This window comes from Odontesthes bonariensis, chromosome 6, assembly GCF_027942865.1.
Source record: "Odontesthes bonariensis isolate fOdoBon6 chromosome 6, fOdoBon6.hap1, whole genome shotgun sequence".
NCBI lineage: Eukaryota > Metazoa > Chordata > Actinopteri > Atheriniformes > Atherinopsidae > Odontesthes > Odontesthes bonariensis.
In genome coordinates, this window is record NC_134511.1 from 29,806,428 (window position 1) to 29,820,865 (window position 14,438).

Here is a 14,438-nt window from a genome sequence, read left to right on the forward strand (position 1 = left end):
ACTCTTAAACTGCATTCCTATATTTAGAAATTCTATGTCTGAAGTATGTGACAGATTGTCTGTTTTGGAGTGCATCACTATGTGTATCCTGTCACATTACAAATCGTGATTATGATGGCGGATGATGATAACTTCATTGAAAATCTCCTTTTGTGATTACAGATTCTGTCAGAAAAAAATCCTGTCGCTCGTGCTTCCACTGAACATGATGTCTGCAAGCATGCCATCCGGTGGTTCAACTTGGCAGCAGATAGGGGAACCTCAAGGAGACGCAGTACACACGAGGTTCACCCTGCTGACGATGTCTAAGCACAGCACATCACATGTTATGCCAGTTCTTGTTTTTTTTAAATTTATTTATTGTTCATTTAAATGAGTGTGTGAGTGTTCTTAAATAATTTTAAGAATTTCCATCACATTTTTTCATGTTTTTTTTGTGTCTATTATCTTATTAGCCACTTTTAGTGATGTGTTGGTCAATCTGGTGTTTGTGCCCCAGTGAACTCAATTCCACTTAATTGGTTGTATCCAACCAATCATATGATTACAAGGATCATACACTAATGTCCCATATATCTCCAGAGAGGTTCGTGGAGGTTACTGTCCTGGTATAGAGGATGAGGGAGGCAGGGAGAGCAGTACAATGGATAGCAGATGAGATGAAGTACCCAGAGAGAACCCATGCATGTACAGGGAGAACATGAAAACCACATACAGAAAGACCCCGGGCTGGATTCTAACACCTGCAACAGTGCTACCAACTGCACCACTGTGCAGCCTCAAAACTGCAAATTTATTCGTAATAATAACCCAATTTTAGGTCTTTTGCAGCTTCACAATAAATCATTTTCAGGTGTATAAGGCTAAACTGGTCATTTCTAGTTGGTAAGCAAGTTTTTATCTGTATCTACTTTTGTTAATAAATTCATAATAAATAAAGTTTCCGGACCAAATGAGTCCACCTCCATTATAAGTATCGTAAACGGCTCCGGGCCAGATGATGTGTTCTATGAACGGATCCAAAACGGATCCGGGGGGGATCCGTGATCTGGATCCATTCCGGTGTGCAAGTGGACTCCGATCCGGGTCCGTTTTGCGGATCTGTTCCTGAGCCTACCCATAAGCATATAAGCAGAGCAAAATTTAGTGATACTGTAAATTGTGTGTGAAAATATGAAAACAGGCTTTTGAGATTTAACTGCTATTAACATATCAGATCATGATACTTGTTAACTTTCGGTTAGAGTTGATTTGTGAATGGTGAACATAACATTTATTTGCCTGAACATAATAAAGTTTCCCAAAAAACACAAACAAAGCAGACATTTCTGCCTGATTCTGATGTTAAAATAGTCCTATTGAGCTAAGCAGTTTATGTATAAAAACAACTGAAACTTGTATAAATAAAGACAATAACATTCATTACAATGCCATTAGCGAACCATGTGGGACTTCCAGACACCATTTAAACACAATCAAAGGTCCCCGAATGGAGTGTCATGACACAATGACACGTACGAATGACACAAGTCACGTAGATTTGTTTCATTTGCAGGTCTCTGTATTAAAATGAGATAGCACCCACAGGTTTCCTGGTAATTTCAGTGTTAACATTATGCCATCCAACAAAAAAATCTAAGTCATGGATGTCTTTTTAACACACAATGTTACTTACATCATCCACCATTAGCGTTGCAATGGCTCGGCCGATCTCATTATACGACTTGGCTTTTCCTTGGGGTCCCAAGAGAATAAACAGGAATCTGTAGAGTGGTGAAGTAAATGTGATGTGTAATGAGGTTGCTGATGTCAGTTGTTGGGTTAAGCCGAAGATGTGTGAGACTGTGCAGATGATTGTACCTGGTAGGAACAGGCACCTCTGTCAGACCTCCGAGTGTTGTAGCTTGGGCCAGGCGGACAAAGGCCACAAAGGGTTTGTTGAGGAAATCCACTTCACCCACTAAGACATTAGATGCCTCTGCATCTCTGGGAATCTTCTTCATGAATTTATTTTTAAGCTACAGAGAAAAAATAGGGAAAGTGAGAAAATGGTGAGACATTTTCCTTTTGGCTTCAGTATTTTCAATCTATATTCTATCATTTATTATATTTCCAGACACATGTGATGGGTTTTTAAATTAACCTAATTTTTTTTTTCTGTCACCAGATCTCCATACAGATATCAAGGGAAGTTTAATTTTTCATTATCTGTTTCGAAAGGTCTAAAAGCTACCAGATCAGTCTGTGAGACTATCATTAAATCATAGGTAACATCCTGTGTTATTTCATGAGAATAAAACCTAAAGAACCAACAATGAGATTGCAAAACAAATGAAAGCTGGCACAGATGGGACTGAGAGAACAATGGCAAGCCAACCTGAACTGTCTGATTGCACAGTAAGGTGTGGCAGGAAATTGCACAGAGGCATAATAACACTCAATAATGGACAGCGTTGTCAATAATCCACAGCCTGAATATGTGGCTACATGTGAGAGCAAAGCACGTGGACCGGACAATGACATCCATGCTCCTCTCAGTGCCGGCTCGATATTGACACAAACAATGTGGCACTCAGATACACAAAGTAACAAACCATCACTTGTTCATTGTTGCATGTGACCTAATGTAGGTCTGTAACTACAATTTAAACATCCACTCATCTGCTCATAGCTGCAGTTATTGGAACTGGACAACCAGTATTCATTCTTATAGCTGCACTAACATAACATTTAATAACCCTCATCACACACACTCTGAAACTAATCCTCATTCATTTTTCTCATACGTTAGTCCTCCCAGCGAATGACACTTAATCCTGACCTGTCTGTTTCAAAGCTCAGCAGCCTAATCCTTTCAACAACAGCACGTCCCTACAACAGTCCGAGCATGTGTCACTGGGTTTATGTCATTTTTCTGCATCGGCTGCTTTAATAAGTGAGTTATGGGTTTGAATATTTCCTCTATTACTTGCTGTCACCTTCGATAACACTCGCACTGAAAGACTGATGACGCTCAGGATAGAGGCTCTCACCACTTCAAAGAGTCATCAATTCCAAACATTGCACGCCCGTACCGAGACAAGAGATTGGTAATCTTTCCAATAATAGGAAGCAACAAAGTGGAAAATAAGTATGCACCACAGAGATTGCTTCCACCCCGATAAATAGATACTTACAGAATATACGATAGAATGAATTCAATCATTGAAAACAGGATAAGGGATAAAGTCAAAGCCTTCCAGTTATAAAACACAATTTCTTTTTTAAAGTTAGTTATATATCAGTATCTAATGTACAAGTATGTGAAAGATTGTTATATGATTATATAAAAGGAGCTGCTTGTCTTTAAAGTCACAGTGATAACTTACCTGGTCTGCGCTGGGGGTTTCTGCTATATCATTCATACTCCTACTCTGTGCGTGACCTGGAAGGCAAAAGAGTTCTTTAAACTTTCATCTATGTATTTCAGTTCATTTAAGCTCTGATGTTGTTATCTGGAGCTTCATTTTAGTGGTAACTTTGTAGGTAAACATTCAGTAAGGTCACAGTTTGTGGTTCTATTAGACTGCATTATATCATATTCTTAGGTGTTTTTACTCCTCTGCTTCCTCAGATATAGGGAGGAAACAAAAGGCATAATTACAACACCTGACAACAACAGGATGTCTCCACTAAAATAGACTTATACAGGTGGTCTTGGAGGCCGTGGGGTGTAATATTTATCATTTCAAACGTGTGTGGTTTCAAAAGACAAAAGAAGAACGACAATGGGAGAGCAAGGTAAAGGGAAACAATATAAGTGGGACTTATTTTGTCTGTTTTGTGACATATTTCTTTAACATCACTGGGTGTGTAGTGTTAGACAATGTTCAAATTAACAGCACAGGTGTAAAGCATCCAAATTTGAAAATCAACCAAAAAAATGTTGAAACAAACAAAAATTGATGTTGCTGATGCAAGCTGCTGTACTTTATCTTAGCTGAAGACTGTGAAGCTCAAAGAATATGAATAACAACAGAATTATCACCCTTATTTGTTGAAGTTGAAATCTTGCTAAATACTTTTCCAGACTTTATCACTTTCAATATGTTATTTCACTCAAAAGGACATTGAACATTAACATTTTGGAAGACTTCATCAGCCACAGTTCCTAAAAGTTGTGATCAGAAACAAACATAAACTTATTTTATGTATTGGAGTAATGAATAGATGGCTTTAACAAATCTGTGTGATTAAAAAACTGACTAGGTTCAGAAAATGCTGGTAAATGTTTTTGTAAGTCTGTGAAAGGGTTATGTGCCCTTACAAAGACTTTTAAGCTCACCTGGACTTGAAAATGGAAAGGTTTGATAATATCTAAATAAATATAAAATGCCTTCAAAAAACAACAACCGTGCATTTCATGAGCCAAACCACACTCACGCAGGCGGCCATAGTTAGCAGTCTGCTGTTTCATTCGAAGGTCCTCCGTGGATCGGTTAAAGTTGGCCGATTGCCCTTGACTTGGCCCCGGACCAGCCCCACCTCGAGACGCTACGTTTCGATCTGAAAAGTAAGGGAACCAGAAACAGACACAAACAGGAGCAAAGTGGTTGGAGGTGATGCTTTATGATTTATTGAGCTGTGTGTGCCCTGCCCTGATGAGATGTGGAAATGCTACAGTGGTAATTAACTCATCAAACATTAATACATCCCCTGTGGAGGATGTGAGCCCTGCTGACTGCAGAAGAGCGTGCATTCATTAACCAAGTGAGTTAAACATATGCATACTGGATATCAAAGATGCAAATCATCAAATTCAAATGATATGTCAGACTCGAATGTACCAATCATTGACAGAGAAAAGAAGTTGCTCCATATCAGTGTTATTTCTTATGATGGCATATCAACACAAAGAAATGTATGTAGTGTTATTAATTATGGAAATTGAAAGAAAGGAAAGAAACAACATCTCACAATTGATATGATAATTATTCTAATCTATTCTATTCTAATCTAAAATGCAGGTCAGGTATTAATTATCTGAGATGGCATTTTGCTTTGTTGGATTATTTATGATGATAGAGGTAGGAAAACTCACTGGAGGAGGAGCTGGACTTGCCCATGTCAGCCAGTGAACGGTGTATTGGCTTCTTGGTCTGATGCCGATGCTTCCTCAGCAGCACAAAACTGATCTGCTCTCTGAGGTCAGGAGATATCATGCCTTCTTCTATCTGTCTCTCAATTATGTCATCTGCAAACACAAGTATATTTCAATCCGGTGTTTCAATCTGGTGTTCCCATCAAAGCTTTCCTGTTTGTAATAATGTAACTGTGACAAATATACTAAATTGATATACAGATCTTCTAATCTTGCTGACCGCTGGAAGTAATTTTCTCTCTCATACACACATTCCCCCACAACTGAGCATACCTGAGCCATTTTTGAGGTTCAGTTGCTCTCCCAATCAAATCAGAAATCAAACCAGTTTTTACAATTAGAGAAGAACCAACTCAAAATTTCAAGTCACACCACAGATATGTGGTACGGATATAATTCTCAGTGCAGAGCACATGGGGATAGGCTTTGGGATATTGACATATAACAATCTGAAATGCTGAACAAGTAGGGTTAAGGAGTATAAATTCAATTAAATTCAATTCATTTTTATTTATATAGCGCCAAATACAACAAATGTCATCTCAAGGCACTTAAATAATAAAGTCCAATTCAAGCCAATTGGAATTCAATTCATTGTAATCATAATTATTTAGAAAATAATCCAATAAATGAAGCAATAAATTAATTGCTCGATTTCCTTACTGGTGCAGCTCATGAGCATAGTGTCCTTGTGACTCACATACAAATGAAAACTGTCATTTCAGTCATGAGCAATTCAGAAAAATTTAAAACTGATGCTATGAAATGCTAAAAATAATCTATCATTATTAAAGTTAATAGTTATTTATTTCCTGACAAAGGAAGCAATCTAAAATGTTCCCAACAATGACTTGACTAAGTGGAAAATGGAGGTGAGATCTGTCATGTACTACATGGAGCTGATGCTGCCAGTAGTTTCTGAATTAATATACAGGCTGGAAACTACTAACTACATTCATAGATTATCTTACAATTGATTGTCTTATTGATTTACGTACCATAGTACAATAATGTATATGTAGCTTGGTGCTATGGAGAAAGGGGTTAATGTCAATACACAACAACAGGGAAAATTGAAAGAGGCTGCTATGTATCGAGGCATTTTTAAAGTAGTACAATTGATTCAGTAGGTTATCTTACAATCTAGGTTAGCTTACTGTGACACATGACTTACTGACACAAACTCAATTTATAAGCTAGCAAGAAACAATGTACCTACTAATTGCTTATTAATAACTAAGTAGATTCAACACTAACCTTTAAAAAGAAGTAAGAGAACAATGTGATTTGATTATAAAATAATCCCCTCGCCTTTTTTTTGTTAATTTCTAAGCTAAACTTCAGGAACTAGCTTAAAGAAGTGTTATAGCAGGGAAGGCTACACAGCTGCAGCCAATGGAGTTATGGAGTTAATTACTCTTCATTGGTAGCCTGGGAATTCCCATGCTGCTTTGCGAGCGATTTCATTAACACTGCAAAGGCAGCCTGGAAACCACCGCCCTTATTTTTGCCTGAGTTAGGGAACCAATCACAGAACGGGGGGGGGGGGGGGGGGGGGCAGCAAGACGATGACGACACCGAAGCTTGTAGAGTGTTAATCCAACATGGCAGTGGACACAACGTTACCGTTCGATGCAGCCTTAGAAAGTGTTTTAAGTAGCTTAGAACGCATGTTTACTTTTATTTTACTTTTTTTTCTTCTTCTTCCTCGTCGAATTTCTGTCGCTCTACATACGTCATCTGGTATAAGTGATACAATTGGCTTTGAATTGTGCGCAAAGCAGCATGGGAAGAACCAGACGCCATTTGATAGACATTCGTAGCGCCCAATAAACAGCTCTAGGCAATCGTAAACCACGCCTCAAATACGAGAAAATGCACACCTAGTGGACGCGTCAGCCAGGCTACTTCATTGGCACAACAAGGAAATCTAACTTGAATATAATTTTAAGCTGTATAAGGCAGGTGTGTCATTACCCATTTCATGGTTAAAGTCTAAGAAGTTTCACATGAATTCCCAAAGCACAATATATATTTTGTTTTAGCAAGCCTCTGATGCAAGTAAATATTTTAGCCCTTGGAAAACATAAAAAACTGCAAACTTCCAGAGAGGCTCCTACAAAAAGGAGAAGGATTTGCTTAACTGAAGTCCCATTGGCTAAAAATAAAATGTAAAACATATCATTAAGGCAAGACACTGCATACATTTCGGAAGCTTCAAATTAATAAAATTTTTATTTGATACTTTGTCTGCTGGTCATTTCTGTAAAATTGTTCATGTTTCTTTTTCACTTTGAATGTTTAGAAATAAAATTTCAGAAAATTGTTGTATTTAAAAATAAATACAGCTTTCTCAATATGTTTTTTTCTTCTTTCATATGTTTATTGAGAAATCAACACCTCAGTAGCACGCCAAATATTTCTACTTATATTCTCAAGGGTTTATACATCATTTATGGCCTGATTTATAGAACATTTTACTCCCATAAACAAGGCTTTTTCAGGCTGACAAGTATTTTCATATTTCTGATGGGAAAAAATGTCAAAATCCACTGTGTAAAAATGTCCAAGACTCTTAATATGTCAACAAGATGAAACCAAACTTTTTAACCTAGCTTTATTTAATGTTTTCTTTTGTTAATCTAAGTATATAAGCGCTGATCTCTGTAGATAATACTTTAATTTATCATTAATGATCACATTATTTAAGGATTTATTATGTTATGTGGATCATTATTAAAAAATAAACATATCAAATACTGAAAATGCAAACTCGTATTTTCAATTTGATGCCATCAACCCATTTCAAATAAGTTTGTAAAGAGGCTGTTGGGAAATTTACAAGTAAGGTTACTTTATTAATCATTGCCATTTATTAATCTGTAATAGACTGCACGGGCGATTACAATGATTACATTAGACATCTAGACATAAAATCTGGTTATTTCTTCATCTGTGATCTTCATTAAAAGATTGAGAGAATCCAGAAAAATCTCTGTAAACATGAGACGATTATGAATATGAAAGAAAACATTTAATAATATCTATTTGTTTGCGTTTTTTTTTTTACAATATCCTCTCTTAGTTTACTGCCTTAAAAGCAACACCTGAACTTAGATTGGCTGATTCTAAAGATGTGACGTGAAATCACAGTAAAGTCACATCTCACCGACTATTTGAGGCAGTGAGTAGCCTTCCATATCCAATAGCACCGTTCCCGTTTGGAGACATGTCCTGAGCTCAAAAAGGCTGTGCAGGGACAGCGTGGACACGTGGGGTTTACTCCATCTCTCGCCTCCCTCCTCCACCTTCTCCTCAAACTTCACCCACCTGCAGGCAGAAAAATACACAGAAATTCAACCCCAATCAGGGATAACTGTGAAAACGGCTGAAAATCAGGCCAGGATTTACCTAAAACCGTTGAATTGTTAAGCTAAGTTTGAGCTTTTCAGCTCTGCTGGAGGTTTTCACTGCACAGTACATAAAGGTGGTTTTAACAGAGGGCTTGTGTGTTGTTTCAAACAACTGTTTATGTCAGTTTGGTCTTAAAGCTTCTTTAATCTTCTTGCTCTACCAAATTCGATTTAAATCTGAGAGCAAACTGGCTTGAGGCAGACTTTTGATTGACACAAATTGTTTTTTTGATTGTTTGTTCTACACTGCTGTAGTTTAACTGAAAACATGGCATCTCTTTCATAAATATCAAAGTATATTTGGGATATTAGTCATGCTGGTGGAAAATCATTCTTAATCTCATATCTAGTATCAGAGTTACTGCATATGTGTGTGCTATAAATGTGTTCATGCACCTGGCAGACTCCTTCCATTCCAGCTCGTCTCCTTCTTGTTGTAGGGTGTCCATCTCAGTGAAGAGCGTTGGTGTGGGCATGTCATCTTCTTCATTCAGGATGTAACGTAGCCGCTCTGCTGCTGGTGACACTGCTGAGAGTGAAAATAATCTTTTTACATATTCTGAAATATAATGCAACATTAACACTATACCACTATGATTTTTAGCTAGTTTTCACAGGTTTAAAGTACCCTTGGGTTGTAAGAAATGCCTAAAGCGTCAACAATGTGATGTAATTCTTTTTATCATCCAAATGAACAAAAATGCCCTGTTTAATTTGGCAAAAAGAAATTATCTTACATTCAGGCAATATGGCCATGGAAATTTTTGTGAATGTGAACACACAAACACTACAGTCCCATATTTATAGTTTAATGTGCTTGTATTAATGAAGTGAAAAAAAAAAAATCTAAGAAAAGAGAAAAAATACTTAATTTTTTCTGCTTAAAGTTACAATGGAAAACAAAGGAGAAAGAAATCTGTAATTTTACTGTTTTTCTCTCTTAAATACAAAAAAGTGAAACTACCATTGAGATTACAGGAATAGACTGTGAATTTTCATGTATAAAGTAAAGGAGCATGAAAAATCTGGGAATGTAAATAGCCTAAACAAATTAGATTTTTGTCTCATAGAAAATGTATTTCATTTAACATAATAAGACTATCAAAATATATATTCTGGGTTGGGGACCTTGACTGAAGTCACTCACATGCTGGTTATTGCAATGATTAATGTGAGTGTTAAATTAAAATCCAAATTGAGAGTTAGTCAGTGGGAGTAGATAAGAATATACTGAACTTGTTGATACTTTGATGCTGTTTTGAATGGAATGAACTGTTATTGTGATTAAAAGCTGTTGCTATTTTCTATACCAGCTTAATTCTGTGAAAACAGATCTTACTCTCATACCAGTGGCATGTGGAAATCAGACCAAATCATTTTATGGTAATTACTTATAGTCCCTTATTGAAAAGTGACTGGGTTTATATGAGAACTGATTCTGGCCATTTTTTATTCATAGCAGTTTTAACCTCATCATCAGGTCATTTTGATTATATGTGTAAACACCGCTAGGGGAACATTAAAATGCACAGAATATCATGTGAAATTAAAGCAATTTGATGGAAATTTGCAGCATTTATATTACATTTATTTTCTGTTATTTTACAGTATGCTTTTAGGCCCCACCTGCCAGAATATTACCGTTTTATTTTGCTTTCTTTGTTTTTTTCTTTATTTTTAAGTTTACTGTATGTCAGTGTATGTGGGATGTGATAAAGTTTTTCTTCTTTTTGGTGTAACAGGAACAGTTTTGCAGCGTAGGCTGTTCTAACCCTCTGTTTTCTCTGCAGCACACGGCTGTAATTATGGCAGAATAAAGGCCTGATCCAGATCACATAGTACTGACTGTTAAATGGACTGTACTTGTATAGCGCTTTTCTAGTCTAGCTGACCACTCAAAGCGCTTCTAACATTCAGCCAGTCACACACACTCATACAGCACATCTTAAGTCTGTCCATAACTACGTGCTTTCTGACCATTCATACACACATTCATACATGCATCGGTAGGAAACATGGGGTTCAGTGTCTTGCCCAAGGATGCTTTGACATGTAGTCCTGTAGTGTTAGAAGCCGGAGTCTTTTAATCCACTAGCAGTCAACAACATTGAAGTAATTCATTGCTAACAGTAAATTCCATGTACGGCATACCTGCTTCACTTACTCCTAGTTGGCATGTTTTGGTAAATATGTTTAATGTTTCCTTTTGTTGTTTTTTACATCTTTGTCTTTTCTTTATTTCCAGAAGGTACTATTTGGCACCATAGAGAGCCGCACACACTGCCTCTATTGACTTGTGTGCACAGTCCAGTCAGAGCAACACCTCTGCTGCGTTTCCACTGACTGCATCACATTGATTTAACAAAGTGAACCCTCTCAGCCAAAATCTTTGAAAGCCAAAGCAGCCGTGACCCACCGGGCTTCTCCTAACCCCAACCTGCATCAGATGCAGCGCTCTCTTAGGCTGGGTCTCAGTCTTCTGCTGTTTATTGTTAAAATGGCTTGAAGGAATTTAAATTAAATAAAATGTGGCAGAAATCTTTTTTTTTTATAGATAAAAAAAAAGATCAAGCCTTTATTCAGCTGTATGCCAAAAATATTAATACATACATCAGTGAAGCTATTTGTAAAAGAACACAAAATTATTCAGGATGAAATCCACAACATATAGACATGTACACAACGCATGCTGATGTTTGATCAACCTTGAGAAGGCACTGTAGCAGTTCCGTGTTAGTACTAAGACACAGTAACATGCACATTATTCTACCTTTAAGTGGCCTACATTTCTCATACTGCAACTCAGCAGAGCCTTTTTGAGGCCTTCAGCTCCACATGCACACAGTGGCAAAAGTTAAGAGGACCAAGATGACCTCACATTAACATCTTTTTTCTCTCTGACATGTATCCTCCTCAAGAGAAAAGCAAGACATTGGTAAACTGATGGAGGGATTATTCTCCGCCAGAATGACTAAACACAAGCATTAAATCCTGTTGAAATGGGTACTGGAAAGGTCTCTGCAGGTCAGATTCAAACATTACGTCAGCATTTAGTCTCTCAAAAGCACTCTGGTAAACGATGGTGGTTGACAGACACATCTCCATTCCCAGTTTGTCACACGCTGACAGTCTTCATCATATTGTTTAGCCCTTTTTTAACCCCTACACTTTTTAATGCACAGGGAACTACTCTACAGCTGCATTTTGCCGGTTATCTCTCTGTGACGGGAAGTGTAGCATTATCTGCGTCTATAGTTAACACCAGCAGGAATTGTAGTTTTGAAGTGCTCACTCATCAACAACACACCGACCATGTAAAGGAAGCTTGATGAAAGCAGAAAATAAGGGACCAAACTTTGGTCTGTAGTTTTTTTTTCCACTTTCAACTTAAAACTATGTGCTTCTATTCAATTTGAAGCACATAGACTTTTCTTAGGCACATTCCCAGGCCTGAAACTGCTCTGGAGTGTCCAAGAGCTAAGATACAGCAGTTTACAAGCGGCTTTGGTTTTCCATTTTTGTGGGTTTTTAGTGGCCTCTTTCACAACTTCATGGCCTCTTGAACATGGCAAAAAATTCATGTGTATGGCTGAGCATTTGCAGGGTTCACACTGAGATTTGTTTCTATGATAGTGGTGTTATATCCCACAAATTGCCACATTATATTGTCACTTTAAAGGTACTTTAAACTTTAATGTACTTACTGAGAGAAGAGCAATGAAACACGTTTCTTTGCATTTTTTCATGTCTTTGGGGCAAGAATGATAATAATCAACATTTTTCTAAAAAAGCATTTGAGACGTCACTGTCCAGAATAAAGATCATATATAGAAAAAGTAATCGCCTCAGAAAGGCTTACTTTTAGAAATGTTCAAAAAGGTACAACATATTCAGGGGAAAATGTGGTCTAACGAACAGAATATTAAAGGGTTAAGGTTTGGGAAACATCATGGCAGGTCCCAGATAGCAGACTCATTTGGATCTTGTTTGTGTCCTTTTTAGCGCTAATGACTCACTAACAGCCCACATTTGGGCTAAACATACTGTGCTTTTTAGGGTCCAAAAAAAGATGCTTTAGGTGTACCCTGTGCGTTGAGAACAGACGCTGCAAGTTCCTGACCAAACTTCCCTGAGCTGAGCTGGTAATTTTTGGTTGTGTTCTTGTTTAACTTTGGAGTTAGTCTTTTAGGTGGTTTTAGGTTCTTTATTTTCTTAGTTTGTTTTATTTCCTGTAGAGAAACAGTTTTTCCTTTTTGCATTCATCTGGTTTCAGCTAGCTAACTACTTCACACCTGGGATCTGTTCAGTCTTTTATGTTTTGGGATTTTTTTGGAAGCTCCTGTTCTGCTGCACCTTTGTTATAAGTTTAATAAATCTTTCCTCAGTCTCCTGCAACCTGATGACCCACTGGCTACATACTTGTGCGGTTGATGTCTTGGAGACTCTGTGCAGTTGAACCCATGAGTCCTTCCTCCATGTCTATCTCGCTGTACCGTTCATGGTCATGGTGTCTGTGGTGGCTGTAGTGTCTTTCTCTGTCCGTGCCAGAACCTTCTCGACTAGAGCGCCTTCGCCTGCGTTTTCGTCGGTATCCCCGGGATACTGGGACACCGATGTAGACAGACTGATGTTCTGTGGAAAGATTACAGCTCCTGGATTGTTACTTGAACATGTATCACAGGTAACACACCTTAAAGGTTTTTGTGCTGAAGTGCTGGTATGAGCTTTCATTGCTTTTTTGCTTTTGTTTAAACTACGTATTGATTAAACCACAATTTTCCTAAAACAAGTGAGTTAAAACAATGTTTGAATGGCCCCAAATAAGTTAACTGACAGCCAGAAACACTAGTAGATTGGCCTTTTTAATTAGAAGTCTTTCATTAATCCCTTATACTCTGAAGAGAGGTTTCATAAATGTTAAACCTCTTTTACAAACTCTGAATGAATCATGTATCACAGCTCATATCAGCTCACTAACAATAGCTTCATTCTCTGTTGGCACAGCCTCAAATCAAGGCTATGTATAATCAGTCAGTGCTGTAGTTTGGCTCATATAATCCCTGTTTTGCATCAAAAACTTGAAAGAGGTGAGTTGAATCATCTACTGGTAATTAAGAGGCTGCTGTAAAACTCATTTCACACACAACTCCAGGTGGAATAACTCAACAACAGGGAGATGCGAAGCAATTTTGGATCTTTTGGAAAGGAGCACAACCTGCTGCTCAGCCTGAAAGCAAACACATATGCATGTACAACTCCCCAATGTCCCCAAAATACACACAAACCTTTCCAATTTTGTCTCCACCTCTCATTTGGAGCCCATTATAAAATGTCAGCCACACAAACTCTCAGGGGACATTGGAAACAAAGAAACATCTTTGTCCAAAATGACAGTTAATAAGTAACAAATCCCTCATGGCAATATTACAGGAAAAATAAGGTGTATGAAGTAAAGATCCTATCTTTATTGGCATATGTTTATCACAGATGTAACATAGACTTGATTGACACACACTTACCATCCTCATCCTCGTATCGAAGGTGAGAGACCCCCATCCCTCTGTCTCCATGGTCCATCCTGGAAAATAAGAAGAAAATCAGATACTTGCATGTTCTCCTTTCTATGAGTGCACACTCTGTAATGCATCATGTGAATTTCTTACCTGTGTTAAGGTTTGTTTCATGTAAAAGTACATATATGGTTTGCTGGTGTTGTCACTTCTGTGCATATGTGCACAGTTTCAATGATTTGTGTGCTTGTGTCACTGCTCTATATCTGGGACATGAGCCTCCAGCTGCAGCACTACCAGCAGCAGCAGCTCTTGTTCACTGACCTGCATGTTGGGTTGCAGTGGAGATCAATGGGAAAATAATTAAGAGGATGG

The 14,438-nt window shown here is 37.7% G+C and overlaps 1 protein-coding gene across 1 annotated transcript in view; it reads right to left on the reverse strand.

The window, feature by feature from the left end:
• The window catches only part of slc4a5a (solute carrier family 4 member 5a), a 44,924-nt gene extending 30,794 nt beyond the window's left edge, over positions 1–14,130 (reverse strand). Inside the window, exons 1-9 of the mRNA XM_075468212.1 lie at positions 14,073–14,130; positions 12,973–13,185; positions 8,950–9,079; positions 8,310–8,470; positions 5,081–5,233; positions 4,423–4,533; positions 3,369–3,424; positions 1,861–2,018; positions 1,676–1,763 (exon numbers count right to left, since the gene is read on the reverse strand). Coding sequence (XP_075324327.1) covers positions 1,676–1,763; positions 1,861–2,018; positions 3,369–3,424; positions 4,423–4,533; positions 5,081–5,233; positions 8,310–8,470; positions 8,950–9,079; positions 12,973–13,185; positions 14,073–14,130 — 1,128 coding nt within the window. The remainder of the gene's footprint in view (positions 1–1,675; positions 1,764–1,860; positions 2,019–3,368; positions 3,425–4,422; positions 4,534–5,080; positions 5,234–8,309; positions 8,471–8,949; positions 9,080–12,972; positions 13,186–14,072) is intronic.
• Between the last annotated feature and the right edge of the window lie 308 nt (positions 14,131–14,438).